This window comes from Peromyscus maniculatus, chromosome 16, assembly GCF_049852395.1.
Source record: "Peromyscus maniculatus bairdii isolate BWxNUB_F1_BW_parent chromosome 16, HU_Pman_BW_mat_3.1, whole genome shotgun sequence".
NCBI lineage: Eukaryota > Metazoa > Chordata > Mammalia > Rodentia > Cricetidae > Peromyscus > Peromyscus maniculatus.
The window spans coordinates 16341953-16356758 of NC_134867.1; the positions used below are offsets into that span (position 1 = coordinate 16341953).

A 14806-nucleotide genomic window follows, 5' to 3' on the forward strand; every position below is an offset into this window, starting at 1 on the left:
GCCCTCCCTCAGAGAGAAGCCTCCGCTTGATTTTACAGAGTTGATCTGCAGGAAGGTGCTGGGCTCTCGTGACGAACTGTGCACACTGAAGTACTGCTAGAAGTCACATGGAGTAAGCAGGGCACAGGAATGGATCCTCAGAGGGAAAGTGCAGCCTGGGAGTCGGAAGCCCGGGAGGTGGAGACTTGGTTCCCTGACACAGGGGAGCTTTGTGCCCTAAGCAAGGACTGGCCAGTGCTCCTCCATCTCTCCATCCTCCCACGTTCCGGGATCATGCGCGGCCTCCTCTTTTGCACTCTGCTCATTACTGGACTAGCACAGGTAAGTCTTTGTTTTACGCCCAGGCTTCGGCTGTACTTCTTCAGACCCAAAGTAAAACAGCAAGATGGGAATGGGGAAAGATGCGGGTAATTATTTCGTGAGAAATGGGGAGCCATTTTCTTTTCCAGAAAGTTCTGTTTAATTTAGCTTAAGAGCTTTGTGAACGATGCTTGACATTTCCCCCTTTGAGCTATACCCTCCGAAGTTTGCTTGCGATGTGTGAACCGTCCACAAACGTTACCTTGTATCTACTTACAGACCTTACCTTGTATCTATTTACAGTGTCCAGCCGTAGCTCTCGGATGGGTAATGCTGGCGGCCACAGCCCTAAACACTGTCCCTTAATGCAGGGTAGAGGCACAGGATCATCTTTCCACAGATTGCAGTGTGCAAAGAGCCCCTGGAAAAACAGTTTTGTGCAATGATTTTTTTTTTCCAGCTAAGCCTGTCCTTGTTTGAAAGGGGCATTTAGCAAGGAACATTTAGTTTTTAAAAATGTACTATTACTTTGTCTTTTCTCAAGCCTCGGGGCTCTCATTTTTTGTGAGTGACTGTCCATGGAAACTTCAGCTATTTCAGAGGGCAGATCAAAGGAAGTTTAATTTAATATGAGCAATTCAGTGTTTTAGTGTTTTTAATTGAGACAATTAAAGCAGGGCGACTTATTTATTGATTTATTTACATGGTGAAGGTCACTGCTGGCACGGAGGACTGAGCTCTGACCTCTTCCGGTCACTTAGAAAACATGCACGGATGAGGAGTTAAGAGCGGATTCTGGCCTGGGCAGCAGAGGTAGTTCAGCTTACAGGGGAAGCTGTTACTCTGTTGAAGGATGTTAAGGTTTCAAAGGGATGCCTAGGAGGATGTCGGGGTGGGGTTCTTCCCGTTCTCACAGTGGGAACACATCTCTTCAGCCGCTGTGGAACCAGCTCTCCTGTTCTAGATTCTGAGAGGAGGCAGGTGGTTATTGTCCACTGAGGGCTAGGACGCGTTCTTAAACAGTAAATATTCCAGCACAGAGAGCTGTGTGCAGAATAGAACACAAGTGCAGACACAAAAAGATATTGGGCTTAGACCAGAAACTATCACTTTGTGCTTATTTTTGCGTTACTAATTTTTTTCCTCCTCTTGGTCACTGGCATAAAAAAACCTAAGAAAAACAACCAAGGGAAGGGAAGGTTGACTTTGGCTCGCAGGGTCAGAGGTTTTAGTCCATGGTTGTTGGCTGGCTCATTTCAGCCTCTGAGGAGACACAACGTGGTAGCAGAAGTATGTGACAGAGGAGACAGCTTACGTCAGAAGCAGAGGGAGAAGTCAGAGGAAGAGGCAGGGAAAAGCTGTAATGACACACCCCCAATGTTGTACTTCAATAAGGTACCACCTGAAAATCCACGAATGTGTGGATCCATGGACCAGGTCAGCATACTCGAGATACATTCTGAACAATGGCGACCAGGCTTGTTGTGTGTGTACCTGTGGCAAACATGTGTGCCCATGTGTATAAGTGTTCATGTCTGTGTGTCTGTATGGTGGTCAGAGTTCAGCATTGAGTGCCTGTCTCTGTCACCTTATTTTTTTTTTTATTATTTTATTTTATTTTATTTTTTTTTTGAGACAGGTTTTCTCTGTGTAGTTTTGGAGTCTGCCCTGGATCTCCCTCTGTATCCCAGGCTGGCCTCGAACTCACAGAGATCTGCATGCTTCTGCCTCTTAAGTGCTAGGATTAAAGGCATGTGCCACCACCACCCAGCCACCTTATTTATTTATTTATTTTTGAGGCAGGGTTTCTCACTGAAACTGGCACTTTTATAGTTTCTACACTGGCTGTCAGCAAGCCTGGGGACTGATTCTCCCAGGTCTACCCCTAGACCGAGCTTTTCTAAGGCACACTTCCAAACATAACCAAGGGTTTGATGCCAGGCACTTTGCTAGTCAATATCTTAATCACCTTGACTCAGAACAACTGAACCAAGTGTGTATTAATCCCATTTCACAGAGGCTTGATACTAATAATAGGAAATTATTTAAGATCACAGATCTATCCCAAAGCTCAGATCTGTTTGTAGAACTTTCTCTTGCATCATTCTTGTGGTTTTAAGACTTTGTTTTTGAAACAAAATGTCTGAAAAGAAAAAAAATATGTGAAATTCCTTACAGTCTCAACATATTTTCTTTGCATGTGAGTCCTACTTTTTGTACTTTTGTATTACCATCTAATATAATTTCCTTGTTTTTTTTTTTTTTGGTGAGGTGAGTCTGCTAAGAAAAACAAAAAACAAAAACAAATTCCCCCCACCCCCCAAAAAAACCTAAGCCAGAAACACAACAAACCAATCAACCAACAAAACAGTTTTTGTTTATCTGGAAATTTTTATTCCACATTCACTAAAAAATATCTTTGCGCATGTTTGTGTGTATGTCACTTTGGGTATCTGTCCTCACCCTCCACCTTGGTTGAGATAGTTTTCCTGTTTACTGATGCTTCAGACAGGTCAGGTGGCCCATCGCTTCTGGGGCTGTCCTGTTAGCTCCCCCATCTGGCATGCTGGGAGTCCAGATGCACACTTGCATCACATCTGGTTTATACGGGTTCTGAATTCCTGTCCTCATGTTTGCAGTAAAAACTGCCCATTGAACCATCTCCTCAGGTCCGTTTGCTTTCGTTTATGCTGGTTTCACTGGACACAGAATTCTAGGTTGACTGTTTGGGTTTTTTTTTTCTTTTTTCTTTCTTCTAGCATCTTCTCTGGGCACCTTTACCCCTCCCTCTTACCTCTTCCGCTGAGTCAGCTCTGTTCTCCTGTATGTAGCATTTCCCTCTTCTCGGGCTACTAGCGTGAATTTCTCTTTTATTCATGGATTTCCCCTGTGTTACTCTTTAATTTCTGGGATGGTCTAAAAATATTTCAAGACTGGGAAAATAAAAATTTCCAGGTGGACAGTTTGGAGAGTGGACATTACAGGAGGGAGTGTATTCGTCACCTTTGCTTTGCTGTGGCCAAAACGCCTGATGGAAACAATTTGGCTCACGGTTTCAGGGGGCTCTGCCCTTCATGGTGGTAAAGCAGTTCATAGCATGATGGAAGAGGCTGCTCACATTACAGCGGACCAAGAAGCAGGAAGCCAGATGGGAAGCAGGCAGGGGTAAAGGGATGAATATGCCCATACTCTCCAGCGCCATATTTTCTCCAGCTAGACCTTCCCACCTCCCAAATTTTTCAGAACCTCCAAAAACAGCATCACAAGCTGAGGGCCAAGTTTTCAAAACAGTCCGTGGTTGGCATTTCCAAATTCAAAGCATAACAGGGAGCAGCAGAAGAAGCAGGGACGAGAATATGGCATCTCATAAACAGCAGGGCAGAGAAGGAGACCGTTGAGATAGGCATGGCTGGGACAGACTTGAAGGTCCCATGCTCAGAAGTTTGCACTGTGAGCAGCAGACATGGGGGCCACTGGGGGACTTTAAGGAGGAATACAATCATATAGTATGGCATTTAGTATCTGTGAAATAAGAAAGAACAGACCTTAGAACATGAGGACAACACAGCAAGCAGGATTAGCCATGGCATGGCTATGGTGTGGGGGAGAGGAGCTTGGCCTGGATGACTCCAAGTATTGTCTGGGTGAAAGATGAGCTTTGAACCCGTTTTTCCTAGAGGACATTTGGGTGTCCGTGCCCATTGGGTAGTCAGCTGTGTGGGCCTCTCGGCCAGTGGGGAAGTCTCTGCCAGGAATTCGGTTTTGAAGGCGCATAACCTAGGGAGAAAACCGAAGATGGGATGGGGAATGAGACTGAGAGGTGGTAGTACTGAGAAGTGAGCAACGCGACAGCCAAGTGTCTAAGGTACAGTCCAGCACAGGCTAACAGGCCAGGAGATCGGGGATGGTTGGGTGTAACGAACCCAGGGGAAAGGGTTTCCCCTGGAAGCACAGGGGACTCATGCCCTGTGAACACAGAGTGGCATGAACTGACTTATTAAAAAGTCATTGTGGCTGCTGAATAAAGGTGACTGTATAGGTGGCTTTTCTAATCATCCAAGTGAAAACTAATAGTGGATTGGGTCACTGTAGTAGGAGTGAGGATTTGGAGGCCAGTGGGTAATGGTGGTGATTGTCGGAGTCCAGCTCCAACCTGTTGAAGGGCTCCTGGGGGAGGAGAGAGGGATGAGGAAGTGTTAGATAGAAACAGAGACAGAGATGACGACGACGAGAAAGACAGAGACATAGGATAGCTTCGGGAGGGCCCTGGGTCAATACCCAGTCGCCTGACTTTATTAGTAATGGGCCTTTTATACATCAGCAAGGAGAAGGGCAAAAGACCTCCCCCTCCCAAGGTTGAGGCATAAAATACCAGCAAATGTAGACCCTTCAAAACTCCTGGTACCCATGCCTTTGGCCAAATCATCCTATTATGCAGCCCTGCTGGGCAAAGCAAGGTCAGACTTTCTGACCTTGAGTAAGGCCTTACTAGGGAGCCTCTGTGGGCCCCCAAAAGTGATATATTTTAAAGGCATGATCAACAAGATTTATCACTGAAATTGGATGCTAAAATGTGAGTTCAGCATGATCCAATACACAAGGTATTTTGGAAAAATGTAACGGACATTTGCTCAAATAGGGAAATGGGTAGATGAAAAAAGGTGACTGGAGGAAAATGGAAAGTTCGCTCTGGCTATTTACCATCTAAGTGGGGCAGTTAAGCAGTGAGTTCAGAAGAGCGAGCTGGTTGGGAGATGAGATGAAGTGAGGGGAAAGGAGAGAGCTTACCAAGAGGCTTCAGTGCCGAGCTCAGGAGGATGAAAACGAAGCAGCTCGGAGACTGAAGAGTGGTGTAGAGGAGGAAGAGGAAAGAGAGATGTCTTAGAAACCCAGGGAGGAGTCAGGGAGTGGCCACATCAAATACTGATACTGTAACTCACCAGACTGTCAATACTAATAATATTGTAGCTCACCACCTGTTTGGCACACATCTCCTACAGACCTAAGAGTTGTCTCAGGAACCTTTTCTAACGTCACCTTTATCATCAAATGAAGCTCTGCTGCAGGACGCAGGACACTGTGTCACCAGACCCAACCCCTGGAGGAGGGGCTGGAGAAGCATCACAAGTGCGTCACCGTAAACAAGTTTGTCACTGGCCCTGCAAATGTCCTGCTCGGAAGCCCAGTTGTCCTCCTGGGGTGAGCTTGGTGAGGGATGGCTGCGGATGCTGCAAAATCTGCGCCAAGCAACGAGGAGACGTGTGTAACGAAGCCGACCTCTGTGACCCCCACAAAGGGTTGTACTGTGACTACTCAGCCGATGCGCCTAGGTACGAGACGGGAGTGTGTGCATGTAAGTGTCTTCTGGGCCCATTGGAAAAGGCTGAAATGAGACACATTTCCCTGCCCGACTGTTAATTCAGGGTGTGAATTTAGTTCAGATGGGTGCAGTTTTTGTGCACCGGTGGGCTGCCTCAGTTGTCCTGGATAACATGACATTCATAGACGTGCCTGTCATGGTTACCTTGCAGTTCTCTGGTTGCTGTTTTGTTGTTCTGTTTTTGAGATGGGATCTTTCTACACAGCCCTGGCTGTCCTGGAGCTCGTTATAGATAGACCAAGCTGGCCTAGAACTCACAGAGGGTCACCTGCCTCTGCCTTGAGTGCTGGGATTAAAGGCGTATGCCACCAAGCCTGGATCAGGTAGCAGCTTTTCATGACAGAATATAGGAAAAATCATGTAACTAGGGTCTGACTTTTTTAAATGATAGCTTTTGTTAGTACTGTCTAAAATTAATCCGAATTCAGCCTTTCCTGAAAGGAGAAAATAATCCGCTTTAAAAATGCATGGATGTTTTTCTTCAGAAGGAGAAGGAGTGGATGGGAGTGGGGAGCACTGGGAGGGGAGGGAGGAAACTTTGGTCTGGATGTAAAAACTAACTTGTGGATGTAAAATGTGAGGATGTAGACGCGGCATTCACTTTCTGCTGTACTCTGTCTAGCTGTGATGTATCTCCCCACAGGTGGTTTCACATAAAACATGAGATCTTTAACAGCAAATGGGGGAGGCGATCTAGAACTGAGACCTCAACTACTGCCAGGGTTAAACATAGACCACAGATTGGCCTGTAGCTGGTGCCTCATGGAAACACAGCTCAGCCGTTTACAGTCTATGCCTGCTCCACAGAGCAAACCAGTGTGGAGACCATGCAGCCTGGAATGACTAAGCCATTCAGTCTTTTATGGAACATTTGCTGACTTCTGATGTAGAACATTCATTGTCAAACTTCTGTTTTAAAGTCCAGGCATTTCTTTATAGTCCTAGCAACCCCTGAGGATTAGAGCTTCTGCTAATGTGGGTTTTTGTCAATTGATATTTAATGGATTTATAATTTTAAAGTTTGTTTAAATGAAACACATCCAATATAAGCTAATAGTAATAATGTATTTTTCTTAAAAAAGATTGACAGCAAAGAAAACTTTAGTGAGGAGAATGTGTAATTTGAATTGCTAAGCGGTCTTATAAATAAAAAAAACCCGGAGCCAGATATTGGGGTGAAAACTGAGAGACCAGAGGAATAGAACAAGTCACAGGCATCCTCACCTCGACAACTCCTCAGCCAATCCTGCTTCCATGAATCCTCACTGAAAGCCTCTGAGTCCTCACCCCTAAGGGTCTCAGTTGATCTGCTCTAAAATGTCTCTAGTCCCTGGTCCTCACACCTTATATACATTTCTGCTTCCTGCCATCACTTCCTGGGATTAAAGGCATGTGTCTTTCCCAAGCAAAGACATGAGACATGTGCTGGGATTAAAGGTGTGTGCTACCCTGCCTGCCTCTGTTCCCAGTGTGGCCTTGAACTCACAGAGATCCAGATGGATCTCTGTCTCCTGAGTGATAAGATTAAAGGTGTGTGCCACCACTGCCTGGCCTCTATGTCTAATTTAGTGGCTTGCTTGGTTCTTTGATCCCCAGATAAGTTTTATTTGTTAGAACACAAATAAAATATCGAAAGAATGCTGTTTTACATTTTTCTAAGGACAAGTGCCCAAAAGGCTGAGCACAGCCACTTCCTGGACTGCCCAATCGGTTCCAGCGATTGCCGACTGTCCCCGACTGTCCCACTGATGTCACACATCAGTGACAAAGCCTGTTACATCCCAGTGTCTTGAAGAGCCTTGACTTTTCAGATTCTTTGAAAACACACCAGCTATTCCTAAGGGGTTGGTGGAGCACATTTGGAAAGTTGCTCATCCTGAAAGGGAAGACAGTCCTGGGAGGAAGTCAAAGTCTCCTCCAATTCCCAGTTACCTTGCAGTACTCCAGCTAAACCATGGTTTCTCCAGACCGCCTATGGAGACATTCTGGCCTGTGTTTGTGCATCTGAGTAGATTTGTCTCCCGAGGCATCAACCCTTTATTTATAACCACCTCCCTGCCAAGCTTAGGATTTTAATAGCTGCCTTCACTCCAAGCAGAGCTTCTGGGTTTTTTAGAAGTGACTACTTGGGGTTTATAGCCTATACAAAAATACAAACACCCCACTTTGACCTTTCTGTAGATGCTTTGTGAAGGAGAGTCCAAAGTGGCGTAAGGGATTAAGAATTACATTAATAAGAGACAGCTATAGTTGGACTAGGTCTATCTGGCCAAGCTATATAGTTTTATTATTATTATTTTGACAATCTGCTGCTTTTTTCTTTTCAGATCTTGTGGCTGTTGGATGTGAGTTCAACAGGGTCCATTATCAGAATGGTCAGGTATTTCAGCCGCATCCACTGTTCAGTTGCCTCTGTGTGGGTGGTGCGATTGGATGCACACCCCTCTTCATACCCAGGCTGGCTGGCGGCAACTGTTCTGCAGCTGAAGATGTAAGGAGATCTGGTACAACCAACTGTAGCCCGGGACCACTGCAACAGGGGCGCTCGGCAGGCTACAGAGCAGTGCCAGGTGATCCTCAAAACTGTAGCCCAGGAGCACAGTACCAGGGACACTCAGCAGGCTACAGGGCAGTGCTAGGTGATCCTCAAAACTGTAGCCCAGAAGCATAGTACCAGGGGTGTTCAGCAGGCTACAGGGCAGTACCAGGTGATCCTCAGCAGGCATGCTTTCATGGATTTCTTCCCGTGGTTCTTCCATGATTCCTTTTATGCACCTCAGGCAGTAAGAACTCCGTGGTGTTTGCCTCAGGCAGGTATATTCCAAGTGTCTGAAAAGGAAACTTTATATTTTGGTTTTGAGGATAAAATATTCTGGTTTTTAAAACCTACTAGATCAGGAAACTTCTAAAATCTTATACATATTTTTATCCCCACCCCCTTCTCAGGAAAACTGAACAAATACTGTTCACATGTACTCTAAAAACCTCTCATTTGTAATCTGTTGTGGGCAAGAAGTTTGACCATCCAGTTCCTGCATTTCCAAAGTTTTTTATATGGTACTAGCAGGAATGGAAAGTTGATTTAAAAACTTTTTTTTTTTTTGAGGACTAACACATTTTGAGGTTCAAAATATTATTTTCAAAACTAGCAACAGCTCCAGTTTTCTTGTTCACTTTGAAGCAGGCCACTCTGTCTGTAGTCAGGATGCAAAGTAAGGCTCCTGAGTGCCAGGTGGCTGCAGGTGTAAACGATGTACTTGCATGCTGGAGAATTCTCCAGATAGGAGTTCCTCTAGGCTTACCTTCACCATGTTGTTAGTCAGTAAAAATTATTATCAGCCGGGCGTGGTGGCGCACGCCTTTAATCCCAGCACTCGGGAGGCAGAGGCAGGCGGATCTCTGTGAGTTCGAGGCCAGCCTGGGCTACCAAGTGAGTTCCAGGAAAGGCGCAAAGCTACACAGAGAAACCCTGTCTCGAAAAACCAAAAAAAAAAAAAAAAAAAAAAAAAAAAAAATTATTATCAGAGAAATGACTTTCAGATATTTAAAAATACAACAAACACCCACATCCTCAGGGATTTTCGTTGGGTCAGTTAGTTTGACAAACATTTGCCAGGTGGTTTACATGTCACCCAGCCAGTAGCATGGCATTACTCACATTCCTAAGAACTCTGAAATGGGAAGCTATAAAAGTGAGCCAATCTCCTACCTCTGGTATCTGAGATTTAGACCTCGGTGTTTCAAAGGCATGCTCAGTCTACCACAACTCTCCTTTGCTTATATGTTAAGATGCATTCATGACCACACAGGAATTTAGCTTTCGCTGCTAATGTTAGTGAAAGCATATGCTTTTAAAATGCATGTGTGAAAATAACTAATATGATCTATTATTCAAATCTAGCTTTTGCTGGGTTGGTACAAAGCAAGCAATTGCCTAATTCCTCACACTTTTCTCAGTGCTCACCAACACTAAGCTTTTGTTTTATTAATCTCATAATTTCTTTGCTTTTTAATGAATGCTGAACAAATTCCTGAACTGCAGGCCTTGGTGACCTGTACCCAGGGTAATTAGCAATGCAATAATCTAAGCTGCATTTATCTATTGCAGATGTGTGCCAGGCTTCTAATCTGCTTCCTACACTGAGGTCTTTAACTGTTGTTTGCCCTCCACTTCCTGCTCAGCTATGTGAAGTACAAGATCTCACTGCTACACCAAAGGCAGCATCGTGATGATACTTTCATCGGGCAGCGCATGCTTCAAAGTGACTGATATTTTCTATTGAGGTGGTAGTTTGGTTTTTTTTAATCGTTTTTTTTTTTTTTTCAGCTTTAAGTTGATATTCTCAATGTATAACTGTGGGCTCAAATCACCACTTTACTCCCAAAGTATCAATTTTAAGATGTACTGTGGGGAGCCCACCCCTACCTTTTACAGGGTTCCTATGAGGAGAAGAGATGCATAAGAAGTTAGTAGGTAGAAAGACAGTGGAGATGAAACAGAAACACGGGATAGCTTCGGGAGGACCTGGATCAAAATCCACTGGCCCCTTCTGTCTCTTCTAAAGGGCATTTTAAAAGAATACCAAGGGGCAGGGCAAAAGACTTCTCCCTTGCTAGATCAAAGCACACTGCACAGCCATGTGCAGACCCTTCCAAACACCTAGTAACCACACATGTTGTCAATCCACCCCCTTATGCAGCCCTACTGAATAAAGCAAGCTCAGATCTCACTAGGTAAAGAGTCCCTCAGGCCCCTCAGATAGACTGTGTCTGCTTTATGTTGTCTTCTTCAGTTAGACAAACCTTACCCATCATGGAGATACACCTTCCATCATTTGTTTTAGGTTGGCAGCTAACAAGAAGAACATTGCCTGTCCCTGACTACCAGTCTCTGGCAAGAGGGGGTACAGAGCTTAACTCAACTCTTGACTTGGGTCCCTACTAAGAGCTTGCAAGTAGTTTGAACAACCCAGCAAGTAATAGGCCATATGCCCCAGTAAAGGAATAGAAGATGAACAAGATGGAATATTCTTTTTTGAATGGGTCTTAAGATGTCTATAACAGCCATAGCTGAGCCAAGCCCTTTTTTAAAATCAATAAACTCTCGATGTAAACTGCATCAAATAAACTGCATCAAACTTAAAGCTTAGAGGCCCTTAGCTTCACCAAACCCTGGTTCATTAAGGTCAACATAATTCTAGTTTGAGCATACTATACATATTTACAACTAGCATGACTATTTAGTATATGTATTTACACTTCTTACAAACTTATATTCAAAAGCATACTCTCTATAGGATTACCTTGTAAACTTTAGCAAACATCTAAAACATCTCTTAGTAGAACTATTTACATTTTCTTCCAACAAGATGGAGTACATGAATCAAGAATCACCAGTTAAAATTGCAGGTAAACTCAAAACTGCTTCATTTCTGAAGTTCACAGTCAGTTTTGATAACATCCATAAAGTTTCCCTGACAGTTGGAAACCAGAGCCTAATTTGTCAGTGGCTCTAGAGTCATATCCATCTCCTTCGACCCTAGGATTTGGTGACTGCTGTTGCTAGAGGGCTGTAACACTTGGAATGACGCCACTCCCCAAAGCCACCTTTCCTGCTGGCCCTTCCAGCCATTCTGAAATTGGCAGACATGTGCACAGCAGCTGCCATCTGGGGGCTGTCCTGTCACCCAAACTCACTGCAGCTTCCCTGAGTGCCACAATTCAAACAAACATTGCTGAAACTTCACTCAGTTACAGCAGCACTTCCAGTTCGTTCTACCCAGAAGCCTCACCTCAGGGTGAGGGTAGAATTGCTGTATTGAGCTTCTGTAAAGCTTTCAGAAAAAATTTCTTGTGCAGCTATTAGGAACCATCTTTCTTAAAGGCTCCTCACATGTCATTGGAGCTGACATTCCTCTGTTCCACATTTCTCACCAAACACTCAGACATCCATCAGGCTTCTGAGGGTACAATTTCCCCCTTCTTAATTTTTTAAAGCTGCTTTAAAAAAATACTGGCTTGAAGGGGAGACAGGACTAGCAGAGAGGGTTACCATATTCCAAGAGGTTTTTTATTTTTTCTAGGGCAATTACAGCTGACCGTCTCTTTCTGATAGATGTTATTTCCAGGTGAATCTAATTTTGCCCATACAAGAAGAAAAGAGATCTGAGAAGGAAAGACCTGAAAAACTTTCAGTTTTTTAGAGAGAAATTACTAGATTTCCCCCAAGACTTCTATTCCCTAAAGTCAGCTTTTGCCAAGAGGAAACTGATTCTGATGGTACAATGCTGTAAAAGTGTTCTCAGGCACTGCTGGTAGAGCGGAGGTTTTTGTCTCTCCCACGTCAACCTCAGGGAAAATTACCCAATGCTTCTCAGGGCTTAGATCTAAACTGTCCTAAATCAACACACACAGGCTAAAAGCTTCTATGGGAATCTTTTCTGGCCCATATTCCTCATAATATTTTTTGCATTTCAACCACAATTCTTGCCCAGGAGTCTGTGTTCAGTTCCAAGAACACAGGTCCTCTGTCTCATTGCTTTTCTAAGTTTTTTCCCTATACTTATATTCTTATATTCTACCTTACCCTAAGTTTTTTCCTATACTATATTACTATACTTAAAACTATATTTTTATTTAATAGAAATTGAGAGAATGAAAAACCTAGACAAAGAGAGGTACTCACTGCAGCCTATTTCTATACTGCTTTATATTTACAGTTATAGCTCCCAAATAAAATACCACTGCCCTTATTCTTCACTATAAAACCAGACATGTCCAACTGCTTCCGTGGGGGTCCTTCCCTACTCTCACTTAACTTCCTCTGCACCCAAGTCCCTAGTTCTGGCACCATTTGTGGGGGGCCTACTTCATCTTTTACAGGGTTCCTATGAGGAGGAAAAAGGTATAAGGCATTAGTAGATAGACAGTGGAGATGAGACCGACAGAAGCATAGGATAGCCTCAGGAGGACCTGGATCAAAATCCACTGGCCCCTTCTGTCTCTTCTAGAGGTTTTTTAAAGGAATGTCAAGGCGCAAGGCAAAAGACCTCCCCCTTGCTAGATCAAAGCACACCACACATTCAAGTGCAGACCCTTCCCAACACCTGGTAACCATACATGTGGTTAACCCATCCCCTTATTCAGCCCTGCTAGGTAAAGCAAGCTCAGATCTCACTAGGAAAGCTCTGTGGGCTCCCACGATGTACAACTTTAGAGAAATGCCTTGAGGTAACAAGTCTATGCTGTTTACTTACTATGAACCAAGAGGTCTGTTTCACTTGAGTACAGTAACAATCTCCTAATGTTTTTTCATGGAAAATTATTATGGAAGAATTATCTTTTTTCCTGTTTCTTCTAAGCAATAGGCAGTGAAGGGGTTCCATTTCTCCATTCGGAGTTCATCCACAGTTGCACTGCCTAAGTATTTCACAGGTGGTTTTATGTAGCTAGCTTACAGAGAGAACTGTAGGCCTGACAACAGGGAATGAGACAGGCATTTGCAATGATTTATATATAACCTAATTTAGTGCAGTGTGTTATTGATTCAGTTTGTTATACATTTGCTGTGCAAGTCTGGTGACCCGAATTTGAGCTCCACACAAAGCGGCAGGGACAGAACTGATGATATCGAGTTGTCCTGACCTCCATGTACACACTTGAGACCTATGGGCCTCACCCTGACTAAGATTTTCTAAGATTTTAAAGCAGAAGAGACTGATTTCCTTGTCTCATTCTTAAATATGATTTTATTTTAGATTTTTAACATATCATGAAATTTAAATACTAAGATCATACTATTACATCAGTCATGGTGATACAGATATGGAGCCTATATTCCTAGTGCTTGGAAGACAGAAGGATTGCAAGTTAGTGGGCAGTCTGAGCTTCACAGTAAAACCATGTCTTGAGGAAAGAAAACCTACACTATTCTGATTAATGTCCCGAATTCCTTAATCCTACCAACATTTACTTTGGTATCTGCTGGAAATATCAGGCAAAAGCAAACAAAAGACAGGTACTGATCGGAACCAGTCTGATACTGGTGTCAGAATAGACATGTCAGATAGACGTGTCAGAATGCCATCAGTGGGTGAAGATAAAGAGTCTTTATTCCCTAGGAAACTACACAGCCCACTTGACAGAAAGGAACTTAGGGACCAGGAAGGAAATGGTGACTTAGAACGTAAGCACTTATACTTTCATGCAAAAAGCCTTACAACTTTTAGATACCGACTTTATGTTTAAAAATTAAATCCAGGTTAAGTACATATGTACACACATACGCACTCCCCCATTTATGTTAGCTTACAGGAACCTTCCACTTACTTGGAAAAAAAAATGCCTTGTGCAAGCAACAGAGTGGACTCCCTGCTCCAGAACATGTGGAATGGGGATTTCTAACAGGGTAACCAATGAAAACAGCAACTGTGAAATGAGAAGAGAGAAGAGGCTATGCTATATTCAACCCTGCAACAGTAATATATCAAAGGCCGTGAAGGTAAAGTGTAAACAGATTCAACTGAATTATGCATCAGTGTTAAGAAGTTCCTGAAGAGTAAATATGTATATACATTCTGGAGGGAGGGATAGTATTCGGAGCTCATCAAACAAACCACCTCACTGTGACTACTCTTCAAGTCAAATTGTCTCAGAGGACAACAGGTGTTGATCTAGCTCAACTCTGCAGGAAAATTTTATATAGCAGTGATGTTAACCTGCTGATTGTAGGTGTTCTGTCAGTTTAATAATGTGGGTCTTGCTGGGCGGTGGTGGTGCGCTCCTTTAATCCCAGCCTGGAGGGAGTGAGAGGCAGGCGGATCTCTGAGTTCAAGGCCAGCCTGGTCTGAGCTCAAGTTCCAGAACAGCCAGGGCTACACAGAGAAACCCTGTCTCAAAAAACAAACAAACAAAAAAAGCCCACCAAACAAAAAATATGGGTCTTGAGTAGCCCAGTTTCTTGTAACCCACCATGCATACCGTTCCTTTAGAATAGATACTTCTTGGATTCTAACTTTTTTCTTGTTTATACTAATTGTAGAAGTGGAACCACAGTATTGAACATAGAGTTCCGGTTGTTATACTATAGCTATGAAAACAGATGTTCTGATCATAGTTACATGACTG

The 14806-nt window shown here is 43.7% G+C and overlaps 2 protein-coding genes across 3 annotated transcripts in view; one reads left to right on the forward strand and one right to left on the reverse strand.

The window, feature by feature from the left end:
- Ccn6 (cellular communication network factor 6) overlaps positions 1–14806 on the forward strand; it is a 15532-nt gene continuing 726 nt past the window's right edge. Inside the window, exons 1-4 of the mRNA XM_006984307.4 lie at positions 1–321; positions 5356–5653; positions 8008–8250; positions 13987–14180. Coding sequence (XP_006984369.2) covers positions 130–321; positions 5356–5653; positions 8008–8250; positions 13987–14180 — 927 coding nt within the window. The 5' untranslated portion in view covers positions 1–129. The remainder of the gene's footprint in view (positions 322–5355; positions 5654–8007; positions 8251–13986; positions 14181–14806) is intronic.
- The window catches only part of Tube1 (tubulin epsilon 1), a 25906-nt gene continuing 19028 nt past the window's right edge, over positions 7929–14806 (reverse strand). The window contains exons 13-14 of one of the 2 annotated variants that reach the window (XR_006064423.2): positions 14009–14107; positions 7944–8509 (exon numbers count right to left, since the gene is read on the reverse strand). The gene's annotated coding sequence lies outside the window, so the exon portion shown is untranslated. Of the gene's footprint in view, positions 8510–14008; positions 14108–14806 lie in introns of both variants that reach the window. The other variant, XM_042262057.2, reaches the window with a different exon arrangement.